The sequence below is a fragment of the Sarcophilus harrisii genome, chromosome 4 (assembly GCF_902635505.1).
Source record: "Sarcophilus harrisii chromosome 4, mSarHar1.11, whole genome shotgun sequence".
NCBI classification, from domain to species: Eukaryota; Metazoa; Chordata; class Mammalia; order Dasyuromorphia; family Dasyuridae; genus Sarcophilus; species Sarcophilus harrisii.
The window spans coordinates 446,944,257-446,967,962 of NC_045429.1; the positions used below are offsets into that span (position 1 = coordinate 446,944,257).

Consider the following 23,706-nt stretch of genomic DNA (forward strand, 5'->3'; position numbering starts at 1 on the left):
ATACATTTAGAGAGGTTTAAAAATTCATCTCCCTAAATTGTTCTAAAAGTGTTAACCTGATTGATAGGGTAACTGTGAGCACAAATCGGTTTTCAGAAGTTACAAATATGGAAATACGTCCTTCCTCGATTACTGACCTTCCCCTACCTGGAAACTCTCTCTCTTTTTTCCCTTGCCCCCTTTTGGGTCAGTTGTCACAGAGACAAATTATCATAAGGACTTTGACCAATTATCAAAAAGGCTTTATCTTGAAAACAGCAAATTTCTCATGGATTTTCCAATGAGAGAATGGCTGTTACACAAAGTCCAACCTGTGGTAATTACCATCTAGCACCAGTTCTGAGTAACAAGAATTCAGAGCATCACCTCTGCCCTTTTGTACCTTCGTCCTTCCCTTGGGTCCCAAAGGGTGGACGGCCCGCTTCCCCCTCTCTGCCATCTTTCCCTGCTGAAATTTTCCCCATCCTTCAGGGTCTACTGAAGTGTTACCTTCTGCAGACTCTTCCTTGACTTTCCCTTCCAAAAGGGGTGGGTGGCTCTTGGTCCTTGGGATCTTATATCCCCACTTTGCCCCTCACTGCCTGTATCATCTTGGACAAAACAATTCCACCCTGGCTTCAGATCCCCTGGAAGTCTCCTCCACCTCTAAACTTACGATCCTTTTCTATAAACTAATGTTTTCTTTTGAATTGTAGTTATCAGTTCTTGCCTCTTACTCCTTTTCTCCTGGATTGTTAAGGGTTTTCTTAATCTATGTAGCCGCGCCTTGAGAACCTGGGACACAGCAGGCATTAGTTACTTGTTTATGAAATTAAGTTGAAAATGATTACCCTTTTTACTAGACTTGGGATGGAAAATGCTGTCCGCATTGAGAGGGACAAGTATGGAGACTGAACGCAGATTAAACCGTATTGTTTTCACCTTTTTTTGTTTGTGTTTTTGTTTTTTTCAGGATTTTTCCCCTTTTATTCTGATTTTTCTTTCACAATATGACTAATATGGAAATATGTTTGAAATGATTGTACATGTATAATCTATATCAGACTGCTTGGAAGGGAGAAAAATTTGGATTTCAGAATCTTACAAAAGTGAATGTTGAAAACTATCTTTACATGTAATTGGAAAAATAAAATGCTATTAAAAAGCAAAAAAAGATGATTCTTGAGATCTTTTAGGATCTTCATTAAAAAAGATAGTACAGCTATAGTCACTAGAGTTTTTTAAGGATCTGGCTGAAAAACAGATCTATTTTTGGAAAACATTTTAAACAATTTAAAGGAGTTCCTACTTAAGCTAAAAACCTGGTCCACCAGAAGCTCTTATTTACCTTAAGCTTTGGCTAGACCCTGAAGAGGTTGAAGCTGTGGACTCAAGTTGTTTGTAAGGCCTACCTGAGGCCGACCTCATACCCTGAAGGTCCTTTCCCTTGGTGGCTTATGGCTCCCTTTGGCCATCTGGTGAAGCTTGATCCCTTTGTAGAATTATGCATAAAATACATAGGACTACAAAAAGAAACCCATTTTACTGAAACACACTTATCAAATGATATTTTTTTAAAAGTTCATGGATCACTTCTCACCTTTTCTAGCTGAGAACCCTTATGTAGAACCTTGGCTCTATTTCTGCCCTCCTGGCATATTCATTTTCCACGTAGAACCTATTGGGTCTCAGAATTGTGCCCATCAATGGGCATCTATAAAGATTTGTCACTGTTATTCCTAGATACTAGACCTTCTCTGAGATTAGTCACTCACCCAAAGCAAGTGGAAGATGGGCCTACTTGGCTTACTCTTTAATTTCCTCCAAACTTTTAAAAATTTGGACTTCCATTTAGAGCTGAACCCAAACTTTTCTGGCATCGGGGTCCAGCCAGATTACCCACAAATTGCTGGGGATCTGTATTCTTAAATCTCCTAGAAATATACAAGCAAACAGCTTCCACCAAGCCAGCTTCCATGTCCACGTGGGAATCTTTCTCCTTTTCTTTCTCCGGCTATCATCCTTTCCCTTTTTCTACTCACAAAATTCACAATTGTACCACAAATTCCCAAGTTGCAGTTTGCCTGGTCTTTCCTACTCTACGATCCAGCCCCAGTCTCTCCTCCAAACTGGGATCACCAATTCGTATTGTTGTCCATTTCAAACCAGACTTTAGAGATCTCTTACACTTAAATGTCTAAAACTGAATTTATCTTTCCCCCTAAACCTTACTCTTCCACATGCCTTCATTTCTGCTAAAGGCCTTTTGCTCTTACCTCATCCAGTCTTCCTCACCTCACCCTTCCAATCAGGAGCCCACACTTGCCCCTCACACCCTTGGCCCTGGGCCCTTTCTCTGCACTCATCCAGCTGCCACTTTTCTTCAGGTACTCATCACCTTTCACCCAGAGCATTGCAACAGCCTCCTAATTGGTCTCCCTGCCCTAGTCTCTCAGTCTGTCGGATGTACTTCAGCCAAGGTAATTTCCCTTCAGGGCAGATATGCCCATGTGACTCCTCTCCCCCCTATCTGGGCCTCTTGGATCAAATCTAAATTTCTTGGTTTAATTTTTAAAGCCCCTCATAACCCGGCCCCAAACTTCCGTTCCAAACGACCTCCCTGAACATTTCTCCCTTCCCATACTCTGTGAGCCAGCCTGACCAACCTTCTCCCCTGTTTATCCCTACAGACACTCCATCTTCCTCCTCTGGCCCATGACCCGTCATCGATGACTGGGCTGACCTCCTTCTCCACTCCGTCCCACAGAGTTCCTTCCTTCCTCTAAGATTAAGAGACCAGTAGATGCGTAAAGCTTTTCTCAACTTCCTTCTCCCCAAACTACCTCTGTGTGTCTACAGTCACTTCATCTTTGACATCTTCCCCACCAGGATGTAAGGGCCTTGTGAATAGGGACCATTCTATTCTTGTTCTTGTGTCCCTGATGCTTAGCATACAGTAGGTGCTTAATAAATAACCGATGATTTGATAGAGAAGAGGACTTGGCAAAGAGACCAGGTCCCCCGCCTCCAGAAGTCCCTGATTTTTCCATTGCTCTCCCCTGCCTTTCCAGTCCTAAGGGAGAATAGTTGAGAAATGGAAGGGATAATTGAATTCACTAACTTTGGGAGCAGGTGCTGACCTGCACAGAGAGGGTTTTCTCACATGGAAATTCCCTTTAAGCAAAGAAATGGCAGGTTTGGGTAAGAAGAACAACAAAAGGGTATTGATGGGGGGAGACAGCAAGATAGGTAGGGTCAGCCCATTCTAACTGAAGGGTACAGAGGGAGCCTGTATCACTCATCAGAAAGGTGATTTAAGGTACAAAGGAGAGGGCACGGTCAAGCCTGGAGATTGCGGGAGAGAGAGAGATAAGTGGCAACTGAAAAAGGAATAATAATAAGGGATAAATAAAATAAAATAAATAAATAAGGGATAAATAAAAAGGGATAAAGGAATAATGAGACATTTTACCTTGGGAATTACAGATTGTACAGTTTGCTTATGGAAATGACATACAAACAAGCCATTTGTAAATTGCCCAGAAGTCCAAGAACCTTTTTCCTGGTTGGCTCTTCCCCCCTTCCAGGGTCCTCCAGGGATGAGGGCCAGGGTTACTTACTGCAGCTGACTGAGGATGACCATCCGGACATGCTCCCGAGCCTTCAGGATCTTCTCCAGCCGGTGGATGTCATATGTGTTGGGGTTCCTAAAAGGGATGTCATCTGGCAGGCCTGTAACCTCCACTGCATCCGGATTGTCCCGGATCAGCTTATAAGGGACCAGCACCGGGCGATTCAGGCCCAGAGCCTCACCTGTAGGGGCAAAGATCAAGGTCAAGGGCAGATCTCCCAATGTAGCACCTCCATACTGGCCACATAGCTACAGAAACCTTGTTCCTGTGAAACTCTTCTATCCAAAGGCATTTATTAAGCACCTGAGTTTACCCGTCCGTGACACTGATCACCCTTTCCTCTTCTCTGAGTTTTTATTTTGGTTCTCTTTCTGTTTATCTGATCATACCTTCTCAGGCCCCTCATGCGTGTGTGAAGTCTTGGCCAGCCAAAACCCTCCCTTGGGAATGGAGTCATTGGGAAGACCCAATCTTTCAGGCTCAAGAACTTTTTTTTCACTTAAAATTCTAGATTGTAGTTTTTCTATAATATGTTCCACATTTCCCTACCTTGGCAAATTTTGTGACAATAGTCTTTTTTTTTTAATGCTTAGTATACTTACTTATTTTTAGGTTACATTTTTACATTCATTTTTTACATATTTCCATAGGAGTCACGTTGGGAGAAAAAATCAGAACAAAAGGGAAAAACCATGAGAAAAAAAAAGAAAAAAAAAAGTGAAAATAATGTTTCAATCTGCATTTAGTCTCTGTAGTTCTTTCTCTGGGTGTGGATGGCATTTTCTTTTCTTTCTTTTTAAAAAAACAATAGTTTTTATTTTCAAAATATTTGCAAAGATCGTTTTCAACATTCGCCCTTGCAAAATCTTGTGTTCCAAATGTTTTTCCTTCCTTCCTTTCCCTCACTGCGTGCTCTAGATAGCAAGTAATCCAATATATGTTAAACGTGCAGTTCTTCTATACAGTTTTCCACAGTTACCATGCTGCACAAGAAAAATCAGACCAAAAAGGAAAAAATGAGAAAGAAAACAAAAAGCAAGCAAATAATAACAAAAAAGGCGAAAATACTTTCATTCAATATCCACACTCAGTCCCCACAGTCTCTCTCTGGGTGCAGATGCTCTCTTCATCACAAGTCTATTGGAACTGGCTGAATCACCTCAAGCAATGAAATGAGCCCTGTTGATCAGAATTGATCATCACATAATCTTGTTGCTGTGTACAGTGTTCTCCTGGTCCTGCTCATTTCATTCAGCATCAGTTCATGTAAGTCTCTCCAGGTCTCTCTGAAATCTTCCTACTGGTCATTTCTTACAGAACAATAATATTCCATAACATTTATATACCAGAACTTTGCCATTCTCCAGCTGATGGGCAGCCATTCATTTTCTAGTTTCTTGCTACTATAAAAATGCCACAAACATTTTTGCACATGTGGGTCCCTTTTTCTTCTTTAAGATCTCTTCCGGATACAAACCCAGTAGAAACACTGCTGGATCAAAGGGTCTGCACGGTTTGATAGCCCTTTGGGCATAGTTCCAAATTGCTCTCCAGAATGGTTAGATCAGTTCACAGCTCCACCAACAATGTATTACTGTCCCAGTGTTCCACATGCCCTCCAACATTTATGATTATCTTTTCCTGTCGTCTCAGCCAATCTGAGAGGTGTGCATTCATCCAAAATTTTAATAAATTTATATAATAATTTAATATTTTATATATTAATGTGTAATGTAATAATTAGAAATTTAATAAATTTAACTAATTTTTAAAACTCTTATTTTTATTTATATTATATTATACTTATTTCTGAATATATCCTTTACCTCTTGCTCTCTTCTTCAGAGGCTCTTCCCTTATAATAAAAATTTTTAAAGAAAAAGAAAAAACCCCAATGCTTTAACTCTTTCTGATGAAATGATAAACAAAGCCCTAACCCTCCTCCCAGCCCAAATCTCCAGCTTCTGGGAATTTCTAATCACAATAGCAAGAAGCATATGCAAAGCAGATTTTTTTTCCTCTGCCTGCAATCCTGCTCTTCCTTCTGATTTCCTAGTTTTTGCCTAAGGCATCATCATTCACCCCATCCCTCAGCTTAGCACCTTGGCCTTATAATTAGCCTTTCCACCCCCTCACTTCTCACACCTACTGTAAGTCTCGGTTGCCAGGCCCTCCAGGTCTCTATCTTTAACATCTCTCACTTTCTGATCCCACTGTCACCTCTCTAGGTCAAGTCTCACTTCCAGTCTCTTAGCCCAAAGGTATCCAACTCATCTCCAGAACCAGGTTAAAATATAATTAGGAAATGTTAAAAAAAAAATACAGATAAAACCACAACACAACAGAGATAATGCTAATTTGTGGTTGTTAATATGCATCAGCAGGGATCCATTTCTCTTTGATAAAACAGAGTTGAGAACTGAGACAGAGATAGAGAACTGAGCTGATACCAGTGTCTTATCTATAGCCTCCCTACTATACTTCTCATCTCTACTCCCAGACCCCTCTAAATCATTCTTTATAGGGAAATCAAGTGTTCCACTTATTGCACAGACCTCACTCCTAGTTTTAAGACCTTCAGTGGCTTCCTGCCTCTGAGTAAAGCCCAGACTCTCTTCCCTGGGATTTAAGGGTCTTCACAATCTGGAACCTCCTATCTTTCTACCCTTCTCCTGTAGTATACCTATTGTACTTTTTCCTATTTCCCATATACCCCATGCTTTCATATCATACTTTTTGGTTTTATAGGTCGCTGTAGCTGAAATATCCTTCCTTTCTTCATGTTAAGTTTATAGCCTTTATTTTTTCCTTTATTATAAAAAAAGTATTTTCTTTCTTCAGATCCATGTAAAGACAACAAGCAATCTGAAGTTAAATATGTATAATTCTTTTAAACATTTCCATATTTGTCATGTTACATAAGAAAAATCAGATCGAAAGGGGAAAAAATCCGTGATAAAGGAAAAAAAAAACCTAACAAATAAACTAACAACAACAAAAAAAGAGGTGGAAATTCTATACTCCGTATATTTTTCCTTTAAATTTGAACTCACAGACCTCCAGCTCCAGGAAGCCTTCCTGGATCATTCCTGCCCGTGCTACCGACCTGCCGTCCACTCTCAGATTTCACATAGCCCCAGTTTTGTATCATTGTAATATGTATTTGTCGCACAATGTCGAGTATCTTTATCTGTGCACATCTCAGTCCTTCCTCCTTGGTCTCTCTCAGCTAAGTGTCTCCTTACTCGACCTCCTGCCAAAGAGACTCTTTCCTAGAGCACAGATCTGACCATATCACTTCCCAATTCAATATTCCCAACTCTAGTGGCTTTCTATTGCCTTCAGGACAAAAGACAAACCTCTGCTCCCTTTTGATGCCCCCCACAATCTGGACCCAGACTATCTTTCCAGGCTCACTGGCCATTACTTCCCCAGGGGAACTTTGTAACGCAGTCGAGCCTTTCTGTTCCTAGTCCAAGACATTCCATCTTTTGTCTCTCTGCTCGTCCCTGATTGCCTCCTCTACCTGGAATGGGCTCCTTCATCATCTCCAATTGGTAGAATCCTCCTCTTCCTCCAAGACCCAGCTCCTGCCTTAACACATGAAGCTTTCTCGGATCCCAAAATGACTGAACACCTTCCTCCATGATTTACAAACACCTCTGGTTAGGACAGTCTGTTTTGTCTAAATTTCAGTCTGAATGGGCTGATTTCCTGCCAGTCAATTAATTTTGGAGGAAGGAGGAACATGGATGGGCACTCAAGTGCATTCCCACAGCAGCAACTGTAGACGAAATTTCCCTGCCTTCCAATTTTGCTCAGGGCTAGAACCTCAGGTCTGTCTTCCAAACCCAAGAAGGAGAATCCGCTAGGGGAGGAGCTAGGGCTAAGTTCTGGTTCTGCCACTTACTGCTGTGTACTTCTGGGCTGGTCCCTAACCTCTCTGAGCCTTTACTTCCTCATCTATAAAATGGGTATACCTGGCTTGCCTCCCCTCCCCCTGCTGTTGTGAGACTCAATGAAAGAATGGATCTACAAGAGCCAAACAGGTGTGGTCTGATGATGAAGACACAGAGAAGGAGGGTACAGAGGAGAGTGCATGAGCTCTGAGGTCAGGACTTGGCTTGTGTGAATAACCTAACCAGCCCTGGTCCCAGTGTCTCCCTTGCTAAGATGAGGGTTTGGGGCCTCTTGAGGTCCCTTCCATTTTGAGCCCTTGAACAAAGAATAGTCAATATTTTTTTCATAGGGAACTTACAAAACACCAAGGGAGCTTCCTCAGCACCCCCAGGATTCAACATTTCAATGGATTTCTGATGTGACTTATAGATGTCACATCTTACATGATTATAATTTATTATAATAATAATTATATTTATTAATATATTATTATTCATACAAATTTCAACCCATTCAGACTTTCTCCTTCTGGATGCACCTTAACCCGTTACTTCCTGGTAGGATCAATCCAGTAAGTTGAAAGTCATTCATCTGCAAAAGTCACTGGGGAACTTTTCTACATATAGATAGCAGCATTTCACAGAAGAGGAATTAAAAACCATTCAAGGGAGAGCACCCAATCTGCCTGTAGCTGTGTTTGGTTAATGGGAGAAAGATAAGGGTCCAAGGCATTGAAATAAAGGCTCTCTGGAGAGAACAGAATCTCTCCTCTAAGGCACCCCAGAAGGAGAACCATCCAGCTTATGTTTAAATAATGATAATAATAACAGCAAGAATTTCTAGACAGCGTTAAGGTTTGCAAAGGGCTTCCCATATATGGTCCTTCCCTTATTTGGTCCTCCTAATACCCTGTTTATAGCCCTCTAGTGCCTAATGCCCTCCTCCCTATGGACTCTGGATCAACACCAGCAGGACCACACAAGACAATTACACCATTTAAAAAAACAATTTAAATGGAGTAAAAATACATTTTAATAAAATAAAATTAACCACTTAATAATTAAAACAAAATATTTCAATTAAGAGTAATTTGAATTTGGTAAAATAATTTAAATTTAATTCTCCTTTCTGTCTGCATCTATTTGAATTACAAAGAATTATAAGCAAATAGGATAGTTTTATCTTGAAAGAAAATTTTATATCCTACTTACTAAGTGTTTGCTGATGGACTGCAATTATACTCTTGGCACACAGTAGGCACTTATTAAGTGCTTGCTGATGGACTGCAATTATACCCTTGGCACACTTGCTTAAGTGCCAGCTGATTTCTGGAAAGAAGCATAGGGTCATCCCTGGCTCTCTCCCCTTTGCTCATATCCCTTTCACATAGGTACCTAAAAGCATCCTCCTGTTGTCCAGGTCAGCCCAGCCCTTTTGTTCTCCCCTTCCCTACAGTTCTCCCTGTAGAAAGGCAAACTCAAGTGGTGCACGAAGGCTTGCTTTCCTCCTCACTCCCAGCCCTGTTGTCATTGGCGTTTTGGGCAGCCATGTCACACCGGCGAGCAGGGGAGCCATCGGTCCTTTAAAACCCTCGGGGCCTTTGTTCCATGAACTGCTGTCTCACTGGGTCTTCTCCGCCTGTCAAGGAGGGGCCGGGGGCCCCTTGAGCCCATTAACTGCCCAGCCCTTGGATCTCCAGCCCCAGATTCCCCGCTCTGGTAGGGGTTCGGGCACAGGGGTGGAGTTATGACGGGGGTGAGCCGCAGATGGCTCGCGTTTCCAGGCAGAGCACAGACACGTTCTCCTTCTCTCCCACTTGTCATTCCTCCCCTCCTCCTTTCCTGTTGCAAAGCCTGCAGTGGCTCAAGAGGCCTGGATCCAGCTCTCCACAATGAAGCCTGGGCAAGGGAGCCCCATGAGCCTCCTGACAAAGGAATCCCAACGACGGGTCCCAAGGCTTCTCCACAAGAGGAAATGCCTTCCTCTTTAAGGAAAGGGTCACCTTTAAAAATATTCTGCTCCTAAAACATAGTCCCTAGGAAGAAATCTAAAGTAGATTCAAGGTTTTCTATAATCTGATTCAAGGAGGACCCTGCCAGACCTTCCACCTTCTAGTCCAGCAGAAAGATGCTCTCGGGAATCAGCACGCTGTCTCTAGCCTCCCAGCATTTGCAGAAATGCACCCCATTCCTAGAGTACAGACCCCTCCTCCCTTCTTGATCTTAGATGTGGCTTCCATTAGATTCCATCTTCTCCCTGATCCTCCCAGTTATCCCTTTACAATCACTTCTCATATATGCCAAGGTCACTTTGTCCAGTTGTCCCCTTAATCTCCATCCTTCTATTCCCTGTAACTTGCTTATCTGTGAACATTTTTATCCCTCTCTCCACGTCTCCACTTTGGCTGCCCTCTGTAGCAGGTAAGCTCCAGGAGGGGGGGCTTTTTAATTTTTCATCTTTACATCTCAAGTATTTAGTACAGTGTCTTAAGCACATCAGAAACCATGGGTTATAGGATTAAGATGCTATAGAAGGCTGTTGAGCAGGGCAGTTACAGCTATATGACTCTCTCTTCCCCAAAGGGCCATCCTTCATAACAAAGACAAAGGCATTATTCAATTGAGTCCTAAACTCCAGAACTGAATCTCAGGATAATTTTTACTTGGAGATGTTTTCGTCTAACTGCTCCATTCTTCAGATGAGGAAACTGAGACCCAGGGAAGTGAAGACAGGAAAAAAGGCAAGAGTTGGGATTTGGCTCCTGGTCCTGTGACCGCATATTCAGTGTGCGTGTATTTGGGAACGGTTTTTATTGAACTATTATTTTTTAACATCACCATCATTTCCCCCAGCATCCCTCTCTCTCTCCCTAATCTGGTGAGTTTTGCACATCCCAAGCTGAGGTTTCACTTAGTACTGGGGGTGCAGCTAGGAATGGAGGTGGGAGTTCAGAAAGCTGGGAGGATTTTTAAGCCTTCCCAGAATGAGCTTGGGGACCATCTATTTCCATTTATTTATAGATGAGGAAACCGAGCCCAGAGAAAAGAATCATCCTCCCCAAGATCACAGCTACTGAGGAGCAGAGCCAGAATTGGGAGGCTCCTATTCAGGGTTCTCCCCATCACACTCTTAGCTTATCGAGCAATCGGTGAAACACTTGGGGGATTTACATGGATGTGTTTTTCTGAAAGGTGACTCATAAAACCTTCCCTTCAGACTGAAGGAGAAACTCAATTTCTTGTTCCCTAAACTCTTAAGTGCTGTGGAGTCATCGCCCACGGAGTTTTCTGGCGCCGGGTGGGGAATCTTATCCCTTCGATTTGAGGAAACTGAACTACTGCTGAGAGGCAGACATGGAGGGAGGGCACAGCAGAAGCAGCACTTGGGTGGGCGGATCACTTAAAACCAGAGGAATAAGGGGAAATAAGGCTTAGGAGGAAGGGCAAGCTGAACTGCTATAAAGCAGAGGAGGTGGGTCTGGGAAGGTACACTTATCTGGGTCCTTGGGAGTGGGTTTTTTGAAATGGTTTCCAAGAAATGGAAAGGGTATCATTCAGTCCTCCAAATGTGGGGATATGCTTAGTCTTTATCTGAGGGCAGGGATTGTGCCTGGCACACAGTCGGCATTTAATAAATGCTTGTTGGTTATTGGATTGATTACAGAGAAAATACGGAGGAGAGCACTGAATTCAGAGAAATGCAAAGGCTGATGGAACATGTCCAGAGTGGTACTGTAGAAAGGTTATTGGGTTTGAAGTCAGAAGACTTGGGTTCAAATCTTGACAGTTTACCTGAGTGATATTAATTAGGTCACTCTGCATTTGTGAGCCAAGCTTCCAGGAGAAGGAGATGATGGACTGAGTGGTCTGTGAATAGTTTTCTCCCTATGATCCTGACATATATGGGGGGCATGAAGACCAAAATTCTAATTCTTAGCCATTAATTTGTCATGTGATTTTGGGGAAAAAGCCCACTTTTCATTTCTGAGTCTCAGTCTCATCATCTTCAAAATCGGCCCGGGTGATCCCTAAGATCTCTTCTGGCCCTTGTCATCCAATGCCAAGGAGCCAAAGTGGCTTTCATTCCAAAAAGGATCCCATGACTCACTATTTGATACTGTTGTCTCCTTGGGACATTTGGGACATCTACCTAAAAGCTGGCCTGCTAATGATGAGGAAAGGATTGGGACAAAGACTGGCCACAGGTCAGATTGTGAAGTAGAAGTCAGTTATCTGTGCTGTTAATCTGTACCATTTTCTTCCCAATCTCAGGGAACCAGTAACTAAGGTAGGGCAACAGGGGTTTTATTTCAGAGCACAAAATTTAGAGGGTGCTTTCCCCATTATAGAAATATTAAAGCGGTAACAGCTACTTAGCAAGAAGAATCAGTCAAATGAGTTCGAGGCTTGCCTTTGATACACATTGGCTGGTTAATCTGGGTAAGGTGTTAGATCCCCCAGTGCTTTGGACACCTCTTTCAGATTATAAATTGCACTGCCAAATTGCACTGGTAAGAGGGAATTCCTTCTACTACTGAAATCCCAGGAATAGTCTCTATCTTTAAAAAGCTATAGAATGAATATAGAGCTTTAAGATTTGCAAAGTATTGAATTATCTCATTTGATCCTTATAACAACCCTTAGGTGCTATTTTAAACCTCACTGAATACATAAGGAAACTGAGGCACAGAGGGGTTACATGAATTGCTCAAGGTCACACAGCTATTATCTACAGCAACATTTGAACTTGGGTCTCCCTAACTCCATGTAACCCTTGATCCACTGTGCTCCTAGTTCCTAAGAAGTTAAAATAGGAAGCTGTCAAGATGGCGGGCTGGAGAGTCCTCTCCCATCCTCCCCTGCTGCTTGAGCTTCTGACTCCGACCTTCATGGCCTGGAAAGGCCACTGGATTCAGGGTCAGAAGGTGTGGGTTCCAATCCTGACTCTGTGACACTTTACCTCTCCCATAAATCAAGGGTTTGGGGAGAGAGGCCTTTTCAATCCTGCTTGAAATGGGGGATCTCTATGTAGCAACACAATGTTTCCCAACTCCCAAATTACTTTATAATTACCACCATCACTACAGTTAATATCCATGCTATAAGATTCATCTCACAACCTTTATCTTATTTGATTCTCACGAGCTCACAGTGGGGCAGGTCCTGTAGCTATCATTATCCCAACTTTACAGATGAGAAAACTGAGGCACACAGAACGTAAGCAACTTGGTAATAACAGCCCATATTTGTTTGGTGTGGGTTTTTTTGGCACGGATCTGGAATGCCATTTGGATAGGGGAACTCCCACAGGATCAAAGGACCCTAGATCTGGAGCTGGAAAAGATCTCAGAGGTCATGTGGCCCAATCCCCTCATTTAACCCACAAGGAAACTGAAGTGAACTCAGGAAAATGAAGTGACAGATCACAGATCTAGAGGCTCAGAGGCCACCCGACTTGTCCCTTCTCTTCACAAATAAGGAAACTGAGGTCTTGAGAAACTAAGTGATGTTTCTAGGGTCACATGGTAAGTATCTGAGGTGAGAGTTTAATGTCGGACTTCCTGACTTGGTGCTCTACCCACTACCTCCTGCTCTTCTACCATTACCCACAAGTCTTAGGAAAACAGCTCCTGGAGAGCTAGTTCAGTGCTCCTGCATCTGGGATCTCTGCCCCTGAGTCCAAGTCACTAAGCCAGGACAACCGAAATCTCTAGGAAATATGTGAATTAGCTGCGGAGCCTCTGTAGCTGATCTCTGAAAAGTCCGCGTCCAGAAGGGCTTTTAAAAGGGTAGAAATGGAGAGATGGTGATATTTGGAAACTACGTGTCAAGGAGCTTAACTTCTATTCCTGGAAAGAGGTGAAGGAGTAGTGGGAAAGGGAGGGGTAGGAACATTTCAAAAAGGAAGCAGCGATCATGTAATGTAATGTCCGGGCGAGCTTTCTCTGGAGTCAGAGATCGTGCTCAAGCACACGCTCACTCGAGTCTCTCTGTCCAGTCTGCTTATTTCTAGTCCTCTCAGCCCTTATATACCTTACTACAATTACATCACTACAGCACACTGAGCATGTGCCAACTGTAGAACCATGACATCACCCTGCTAAGTACTAAGTATATGTGAACTAGAGAACCATCATCTCATCCATCCCACTGAGTAAATACCCTGCTGTAAGTAAGTATCCTTGTTTCAAGTTTACTTCTCCAGAGTTCCAGTCCTTTTTACAGTGTAGAATCCACAGGGTTGGGGGCATCAGGAATAGGTCATGTCAAATAGGAACTGATTGAATGAAATGAGTAGAAAGACCAGGAGGACGAGATCCACAGTAACTACAATAATGAAAATTGGAAAAAATACTAAGCAAAAAAGAATTGTGATATAATGACCAATCACAGTCGTGAAAAAGACTTCCCTTCTCTTGTAAGAGAGGGGGACTATGGGTGCAGAATATTGCATACCGTTCAGTCTTTGTTACAAGGTAGGATTCAAGGTGAGGTGGGAAGGATAAAGGGAAGAGGTTAAATCTAGACACGATGGTATAAAAGCAAAAGCCATTGATAAAACTTGTAAAAATAACAGATTATTTCATTTTCTTTCTTTCTTTTTTTTTTTTTTTGGTAAGGATTGCTAAATTGATAGTTTAGGGAAAGTTAACAGGCAGAATTTATCTCAATTTTAGCAAAGTATTTGAAAAAGTCTTTCTAGCTATCTTTATGATCTAGCTGGAGATGTGGACGGGCAGATAGTATAGTAAAGTATATTCAGAATTAGTTGAATGACTAATTGTTGGTGTTCAAATATTTCAGTTATGTCTGACCCTTCTGACACTGTTCAGGGTTTTCTTGGTAGAGATACTAGTGTGCTTTGCCATTTCCTTCTCCAGCTTGTCTTACAGATGGGGAAACTGAGGCATTATGACTTGCTCAGGGTAAAAACTTAATGTCTGAGGCTGGTTTTTGAATTAAGGTCTCTGTGCCTCCAGGCCTACTACCTACCTACTTTCGAATGGCCAGACCTGAAGGGTTTTCATAAAAATATTATCCTGGAGGGGAAGGTGACTCAAGGATCTCTTTGGTCTTATGCTATTCAATATTTTTTAGCAATGAAAAAATACTGGTGTTCTGCTTCTCTAATCCACAGCTGACACAAAACTGGGAAGGAGAGAGCTTAGACCCTGGATGACCTTGTGTAAATTCAAAAGGATCTTGGGCAATCAGTGGATTTAGGTTTGATTCTCAGCTCTGCAATTGTGTGATCTTTCTTAAAATGAGAGGGCTTAGCTATAAGATTTTCAACCACTAAATCTAAATCTATAATCTATGTATCTATGAATAATCTATAATCTATGATCTATATACAAATCTATGATCTATGATCATGTACAAATCCACAATCTATGATCTATGTACAAATCTATGATCTATGTACAAATCTATGATTATGTACAAATCTATGATCCATGATCTATGAATAATCAGCTAACTTGTAGTCCACAGAGCATCTGCTAAGTACTTCCCATAGCCTGTAAGGCTGCCAAATACTGGAAATAAGACTAGAAACAAGACAACTCTTGCTCTTAAGGAGTTTCCCTTCTACTGTGGAAGCATGGATATAAGGAAAATGAAAAACAGGGTTGGGTTTTGGGAGAAAAGTAAGTACAAAGCATCGGGATATGAGAGAGATGTCTAGGGGAGTGCAGTTGGGTGGGGTCTGAAGAGATCTAATAATAGGACATTTAATAAGGATAAATGTGAAGTCCCACACGGGATTAAAAAATCAACTGGGAAAGCACAAGCGGAGTAGGAACAGCTAACCAATAGTTAATGTGAAAACAGTGGGGAGACTTAGTGGCCTGAAAGCTGAATATGTTAAGAGTGTGGTGGTGAGATGTGGCCACCAAAAAGCCAAAATCATTGACCCACAGTAAGCAGAGAGACTCACGTCATGTCTGGAACGAGGATGCTGAATTTAGCCTGGGTTCCTCTTAGGTAACTGTTTTTCCACCAGGGTTTCAGCCTTTGAAGAATTCTTTAGAATACTTAGTTCCTTTTGGCCACTTTGTGATATGAATGGCTCAGGACAAGAATGGGAAGTAGTAGGGAGCCATGGTAGAGTGAAGAGGAAGGACGGCTGGCTTTTTTTTTTTTAAAATGTCACATAGGTGGGTACATCTGTGAGTCCACCCACTGAGGTACAGTTCCCATAGCTTTTCATTGATTTGGCAGCTTGGATAATATAATCAAGGAAAGCAAAAATCTATTTAAATCTCTGGTTTATACCTTATCATTTGGTCTCTCCTGTTTTTAAAGAACAGTGGGTAGAATGTAAGCCCCCAGAGGGATTCCTAGCCCACAGGAAACACTTCATAAACGCTACTTGAATAGAATTGAACTGAATATGGCAACTGACTCCAAAGGGTTTCTGGGAGTCTCGGGAGGCTGGTTTTAATAGATGGAGAAGAATATTTTGTAATTAGCACCTACCGAATGGTTGTGGGTGCATGTGGCTTCTATGGGACTTGATGATACTTGCTCAGTCTGATCTCTTAAGAAATGTAACTCTCTCCTCTCCTCTCCCTTCTCCCCCACTTCCCATTTATATTTTTTAACATGGCTAATTTGGGAAAAAAGAGTTTGCTAGATCAAAGTCAACTTTGGCCAGCTTCTGTCCAAAGGGTTCCGAGCGGTCAATAACGGCCAGTAAGGCACAGGTCTTCCTAGGTGGAGAACCCCGGTTCGCATCTACCTGATAAATATTACCCATGTGACCTTAGACCAGACTTTCTGAAACTTTTTCCCTTTTCAGCTGAGAAATTTTTACCTGATTCCAGGTATCTAAAATAGGTACACGAACTAAACATTTGCTGATAATAAATCATAATTTTGTGACTTCCGCTTTAGTTATATGCCCTCCCGTGGCCTTTCCCAGTTTAAGAAGCTTTGCCTTAACAATTTCCTTTAGCTTCAGTTTCCTTATTTGTAAAAAAGAGGAGTTTGGGTTGGATGGACTCTAAGGTTCCAGAGCAATGATCTCCATGCTTAAGGAGGCTGACGGGTGTGTTTCTGATACTATAATTGACAGCAACAATAATAAGTACCCGTTTCTCTAGGCTCGGTAATTGTATTTTGAAAACATTATATAATTTGAACTTCATTAACCACATAAAGTGGATGGAATCATCCCCCATGGGACACATGGGGAAACTGAGGCTCTGGGAGATCAGGTACTTGCCCCAGTGAGTAAATGGCTGAGCCAGGATTGGGGCCAAATTGAGAAATAGGCCTGGGATTTCGGGCGAGAGAGGTCGTTGTCAGAACTTGTCTACTTGAGATTTTTGTGGTATTCTCCTTAGGGTGGTGTGTCAAAATGGGGAGCCCACTGGGCCTGGAATCAGCAGAAATCAGGTTTGAATCTCACGCCTGATGCCCCCAAGCTGTGGGGAAGTGGTGTGAAAAAGGATAATCCTACTTGTGGTGAGGAGAGGCCGGCTAGGAGGCAAAGACCCGGACTGACCCGCTATAAGCCATCTGGCCAAAGAGAAGCCGCTGAACTTCTGAGTGCTCTCGAGCTCCGAGTCACAGAGACCGAGCTGCATCGATGGAGGTAGTTTCCACACTGGGCGTTCCTTGCCCAGGTCACATGACTGGTATGGACCAAAGCAGGAGCTCCTCGGGCTGTTTTGGGGATTCCCACAAGGACAGAACCTTGCCAGCCCTGCCAATCAGTGTGAACTAACCTGTGGAGCCTAAGGTTCCCAACCATTCTGCCCCAAGTTCCCTGGAAATGTTAATCTCCGGGGACGCTTTGCCGCACGTGTGTCCCCCAAGTGCCAAGGGGGCGCCTGGGATCTTTTGGTTGCTTTATCCCTCCCAGCTGCCCCAGCTGGGCCCGAAGCTCCGGAGCAGATCCACCCTCTCGCTCAGAAATGCTGTTGCCTTATCCCTGGCACCCCAGGCATCTAAAGAATGGTCTGCAGCTAGCCAAGTCAGCTCAACTCTGGATGCGGCAGCGGATGCCTGGGTGAAACAGGGGTGGGCTAAACTTATCCTGAGCAGCTGGGCGGCACAGCGGGCAAAGCATTGGGCCCGGAGTCGGGGAAAATTGAGTTCAAGTCCAGCCTCAGACATATCCTCGTTGGGTGACGGAACCCTTCTGCCTCAGTTTCCCCATCTGTAAAATGAGCTGGAGAAGGAAATGACAAACTAATATAGTATCTTTGCCAAGAAAATCCCAAGTGGGATCATAGAGAGTTGGAAATGGACAATAACAAGAATCTTACTCTCCCCTCACTGACCTTGGAGCTAGGGGAGAGGTATGGAACAAGCTGGTTTTTTCACCTGCCCCATCTCTCTCCTTCCCAGCCCATGCTCTTCTCATCTCTTCCCGCGGCTCTGGCAATGGCTTCCTACCTCATGTTCCTAACTTTCTGCCTTTCTAGTGTCATCATCTATACAGTAGCCAAGGTGACGTCCGCAAAGGACGGGTCTGAGAAACCCTGAGCCTGGTCCACGGAACTGCCTAGCTCAGCTAATGCCTGCCACTGACTGGCACATGACCTGCCCCGAGCTCCTCATCCGGCCTTCCCTGCCCCAAGGGACCCATCCAGCCTTCCCTGACTCGAGCTCCCTGACTGGCCTTCCCTCCCCTGAGCTCCCCGTCTGGCCTTCCCTACCTCAAGCTCCCCATCTAATCCTCCTTGCCCCGAGCTCCCTGGCTAGCCTCGCTTAGTACAGCGTTCCCTTTCACAATCTCTGCTGGCCAGCCAAGGTCCTTCTGGCTACTGCTCAAGCGGGACATTTCACTTCCTACCGTACACCTCTGTACAGGTCCTACCCTATACCTGAGGGCCGATCGATCCTCCATCTCTGCCTCCGGGAAACCCGAGCTTCCTCCCAAGCTTATCCTGAAACCCTAACCCTAAATTCTGGTCCTCCTCCTCCTCACGAGGCCCTCCCCACCCTAAATCACCTTATATTTGGCTTCGTCTATGATCTGTTCCCATCGATATCCCCGGTGTCCACCCTATAGGAACATCAGCTTCCCGAGAGGAGGGCCCTGTCACTTCTGCCTGTGTTCCCGGCACCACGAACGCGATCCTGACTGAGGGACTGGATCTGGGCTACAAGGGCCTTAGAGCTCCCCTAGCCAGGGCTTCTAAAAGTTTCCACCCGTGGCCCCTTTTTGCCAGAGAAGTTTTTACATGACCCTGGGTATAGAGATATATACAACGGGATACAAATCAGACATCCTCATTCTGCGGCTCCCATTTGCAGCTATGAGAGCCCCATAAAGGGCCACATTTCCTGCTAATAAACCAAAATTTTGCGACTCCCATATATAGTTACGAGGCCCTAAAAGGGGCCACATTTCCTGCTAATAAACCATAATTTGTGACTCGTATACAGTCATGGGGCCCCATAAGGGGTCGCATTTCTTGATAATAACTCATAATTCCGTGACTTCCATGTACAATTACGAGACCCCCCACAAGGAGTCACGGCGCCTAATAATAAACTCCCATATACAGTCCTGAGCCCCACAGGGGGCCCGTTTCCCGATAATGGAGCGCGATGCCGTGACTGCCCCGCACAGCCACGAGCCCCACAGGGGGCACAAGCCGCGGCTTCTGCGCCACCAGGAGCGGACTGAAGGCGGTTGCAGCAGCCCGGGCTGGAGGCCGGCGCTGGGGGGCAGGGAGACCGGGGGCTCGCAGGGCCGCAGCGGGCGGTTTCCCTTTTCCTTCTGCTGCTCCCCTTGCTCTGGCTTCTCTTGCCCACGAGACAGCGCCTTTGAGAGACTTGTATCTAAGCTGTGCCTCGGGAGGGGAGGGAGGGAGGGAAACGTGGCACGCGAGCCTGGCGGAAAGCGGCCCTTTGGGAAAACACCGGGGGGAGAGAAGCGGGCCCGAGTCCCACGGAAGCGGAGACTGAGGCCTCGGCCCGTCTCCCAGGAGACCCCGCTCAGGCCCGCAGCCTCGTGCCCGTGCGCAGCCGCTCGGCCCTTCTTCCCTAGGGTTCGCTTTGTGGGGGGGGGGCGGCGGGAGCTCCGCGGACGGTGAATGGGAGGGGGGCCCGGGGCGGGGGCGAAGGCCGGAGAGAGGGAGCGGTGGGGGCGGGGAGGGAGGCTGCCCAGCCAGGCCCCGGGCGCAGCTCGCCAGATGCGGACAATGTCCCGGCCCGGGACCGGGGGGGAGGGGGGGGGGGGGGGGGCCCCGCTCCTCCCCTCCCCCGCCATCGGGCCGGGCCGTGGGCTGCGGAACAAACGGCCGCCCTCCGGAAACGCGGAGCCGCGGGGAGCAGCTGTGACCTTGTGGCTTCTGCCGCTGGCCTGAATCCCCGCAGCCCGGCCCGGCGCCCGGAGGCCCGCCCCCGCCCCCCACTCCCCACCTGTTATAAGAAATGAGCCGGGGGCGGGGCCCCCCGGGGAGGGGGCGGCTGCCGGCCCCGCAGACTACAGGTCGGGGCTTTGCCGGCCGGGAGGCGCGCAGGCCTCGGCCCGGCCGCCGGGAGCGCCCGCCCGCTCCCTCTGCCCGCGGCCCCGGGCCCGCTGCCCACTGACCGTATTTCTCGTTGAACAGCTCCTTCACTTGCTCCCGGAGAATCACCTTCTCCCCGAGTCGGTTGGCGTCATCTTCATCTGCGGAGAGAGAGAGAGAGAGGGGGTCGTGAGCGGGCGGCGCCTCCTGGGAGGGGGCGCCCGCCTCGGCAGGAGCCGCTGACCCGCCGCCTCCTGGGCCCGGAGGGGGGGGCGCCGGGAAGAGGGGGCAGGGCCCCTGCCCGGGGTAGCCTCGGACCCAGCTGGGGGGCTCAGAGCCCGGAGCCCCGGGTCCGGCTGCCCCTCCCCCAGTGAGGAGCCTGAGGATCGCAGAAGGGAGAGGGCCCGAGCTCGGGGATGGCGGCCCGAGCAACGCCCCCTCCCTCCTGGGGAGGACGGCCTCTGCCTGCCTTCCTGCCCCTCAAGTCCTCCTGGGAGCACAGCCCTGGCCCTGGAAGGCGGCATGGAGGAACCTGAGGCGCGGGCCCTCACCAGGGAGTACCCGAGCCCAGCAGGGACTGGGCCTGGCCCGGGCCTGGCAGCCTCTGCGCTCTGCAGCGTGCAGGCCCGGCCTGGCAGCCCTAGCGGGGACTTTCTGCTCCTCAAACCCCCAAAGAAATAGGATCTTCCTCCCAAGGAAATCCCATCCCCCTGGATGCCCCCATGGCGCAGCTGCTGGGCCCGTGCCCTCCTCCTCTTTTGTTCCCTCTGGGCCGCCCCCCTCCTTGGGCAGACCCGGGAGGGCTTCGGGGAGCTGCCCCCTCCTCGGCCAGGACTTCTGGGGAGCTGCCTCCCTGTCATGGACAGCTCTGAAACCGGCCCAGCTCAGGCAGGCCTGGAGGCTGTGGGGAGGAAGTGCGGCCTCTGTGCTTTTGTCTCCCCGGGCTGGGCTGCTTCTAGGCCGGCTGTGCTCCACAGGAAGAGTGGAGAAAGCCCTCGGTTTGGAAGCTAAGGGCTGAGTTCAAATTCTGCTTTTTACCTGCCTGATCTCAGAGAGCCTCAGTTTCCCCCTCTGGAAAATGGAGACCTTTGAGCTCCCATCTGGCTCTATGTTCTGGGGTAATAAGGAAGGGCCGATGTTGGGGGAGGGGGAGCCCCTTTTCTCCTCCTAGCCAATCTGGGCTTCTCAACATGCATGTCTTAGATGCCTTCCCAGGCACCCCATGAGTCATGGGCTCAGCCGAAGGGCCAGGGCAGGGCCAAGCAGAGAGCAGGGCTGGAATTCCCTGCTCCCCTTTACCTCCAGATAAGCCTCCGGCCTGTCTTCATTCCCTGAATGCAAGCTCTTGGAGGGCAGGATGGGACTTTTGTCACTGCAAGCACTAGAACCCAACAGGTGCTTAATAAATATTTGTTAGCCTGGGTGAGCTTCCCCACATGTGGCCCAGGTCAGTCCTAACAGTAGGAGAGCAACTCTTTGCGAGGCTGAAATAAGGGGGAAGATGACCCCAGAAGGAGTGGAAGAGGGAGCCTCAAGGCCCGGCCTCCTTGGAGCCTCCACTTGGAAGAGCCTTGACTCTTGCTACCTAGGAGTATGGTGGAAGAAGCCCTGCGTTTGTTCTGGGATCGAATCCTAATTCTGTCGCCTTTGTGACTTTGTGCCAGAAACTTAAACTCATTGGAGCCCAGTTTCTTCTCTCTGTAAAATGAGGGTTCCCTTTCAGATTTAAATCTAGGATGCCGGGATCTGGATTCAAATCTCGCTCTGTGATTTTTCTGCCCACGTGACCCCAAGCCAGTTCCCTCTGTCTCTGTCTCTCTGTTTCTCGGGGTTGGAGGCACCTTAGCAAGGGCAGGGATGGGGTGAAAGCACTTGTGGCTCCTGGCCAGAACGGGGAGCTGTGTGGTCCACTCTATGTGGTCTGGAGTCTGGAAGCTCTGGGTGTGAATCCTGCCTTAGACACGTACAAGTCACTTTACCTCTGACTCAGTTTCCTCCTCTGTAAGAAGGGCATTATAACAAGAGCACCTGTTTCACAGGTTATTTGTGAGAATCAGAAGTAACATGTAAAGTGCTTTTCAATAAACCTTGAGGCAACAACACAAACAGCAAATCTTATTATTCCGAACAACAACAAGCTTGGTTTTGCAGCAGGAAAGGGCCGCCCCTACTCAGAAACTCCAACGGCGCCCGTTGCTCATCAGATAGTCCCAATTCCTTGGGGGGTCATTTAAGGCCTCTCCAATCTTGCCTCCAGATGACATCTGCAGCCTGGGCTGTCACTCGTCCCCTACACATGGCCTCCCCTGCTCTCCTTACTGCCCCCTGAAAACAGTTAAATCGGGACCAGGATGATATGTCCTTCACATAGGGAACGCATGGTCACTGCCCCACACTGGGGGAGACAGACATAAGTGACTTTGGACCGGGTTCAAATTCTTCCCTCTCCCACCGTCTGGGTGACCTAGGACCCGTCCCCTTCTTCTTCCTCATGTGAACAATGAAGGAGGCTGCACCAGGTTCAGATTCTTCCCTCTCCCACCACCTGGATGACCCTGGACCCCGTCCCTCCTCTTTCCTCAATCTGTACAATGAAGGCGGCCGCACTCCGAGGTCCCTTATGGCTCCGCATCTAGAATCCAGGACCTGGCACAAGGTCAGCAGGAAGAAGAAAGGTGGGGGAGGGGAGGAGCCCAACCCCCACCATCTGGGCACTCCTGGTTCTCCTCCACGCCAACCCCCCCATCTCATCTCCATTTCCCCCTCAGGTCCCATCTTCTTCTATTGGAAGAGAAGCTCTCAGAGGGCAGGGACTGGCTTTTTGGGCTCCTGCCTGTATCTCCGGAGCTTAGCGCCTGGCTGGAGCCTCCTGGGTGCTGAGTGCTTAATGAACCATCTATTTATCTTCCCATCTAGCTAACCAGCTGCTAAGCTCTCTTGTTTTTTTAGCGGCTCAGGGATTGCCAAGAACCGCCAGGGATTCCATATTCCAATGTCCCTAAGATCTGAGACTCTGGGGCAGGGCCTGACTCTGATTCCCAAGGGGCCGCCACCTGGATGCGCCAAGCCCATTTTTGTTTCCAAACTTTGGTTCTCTGCCTCCATCTTCAAAACCCAGATAAATCCAGTCTCCTCTTTGACCCCTCATTTAGCTTCCCGACTGTGCCCTCTGTCACTTACAGCTGCGGTTCACTAGTTTTGTTTTCACATGGGACATTTGTCCCATCCGGAGTCTTTGCCAGTGAGAGATGGCGTTGGATTCATGGGCTCTGCTCTTGTCTTTGACTCACAAAGGGACTCTGGGCAATTCTGTAACCTTTCAATGCCGTGGGCAACTCTCCATGCATAAAATCAGAAACCTTGCCCCCTCCCCAAAAGGGGTTCCCATCCACACCTAAGGTGGGAGTTAGGTTTCAGTCCCGGCTCTCCCGCTAGCTCACTGGGTGACTGGATGAGCCGACCCGGCTTCCTGAGCTGGGAATTGAAGGAACAGGGCGAGTGTTTCCCAAGCTTTCTGTGGCCTCTGACCTTCTGCGCTCTGTGTACCTGCTATAGTGTCCATCTAGAGGTGGAACCGTAGCTGATGCTCACTAAGGACCAGGGGATTTGGGAGCTGGTGGGACCAAGGGACTCCACAGGGGATGGCTGTCCTGAAGAGTCTCAGACTGAGGCTGTACTAGGTCTAGAGGCAGGAATCAGGGTTCAATGACCTTCCTCAAGAGA

General features: G+C 46.9%; 1 protein-coding gene across 3 annotated transcripts in view; it reads right to left on the reverse strand.

The window, feature by feature from the left end:
• The window catches only part of GTF2IRD1 (GTF2I repeat domain containing 1), a 134,198-nt gene that overhangs the window by 7,042 nt on the left and 103,450 nt on the right, over nucleotides 1-23,706 (reverse strand). For all 3 annotated transcript variants that reach the window (XM_031967931.1, XM_031967932.1, XM_031967930.1), the window contains 2 exons: nucleotides 20,067-20,144; nucleotides 3,600-3,792 (listed from right to left, as the gene is read on the reverse strand). In XM_031967931.1, coding sequence (XP_031823791.1) covers nucleotides 3,600-3,792; nucleotides 20,067-20,144 — 271 coding nt within the window. The remainder of the gene's footprint in view (nucleotides 1-3,599; nucleotides 3,793-20,066; nucleotides 20,145-23,706) is intronic.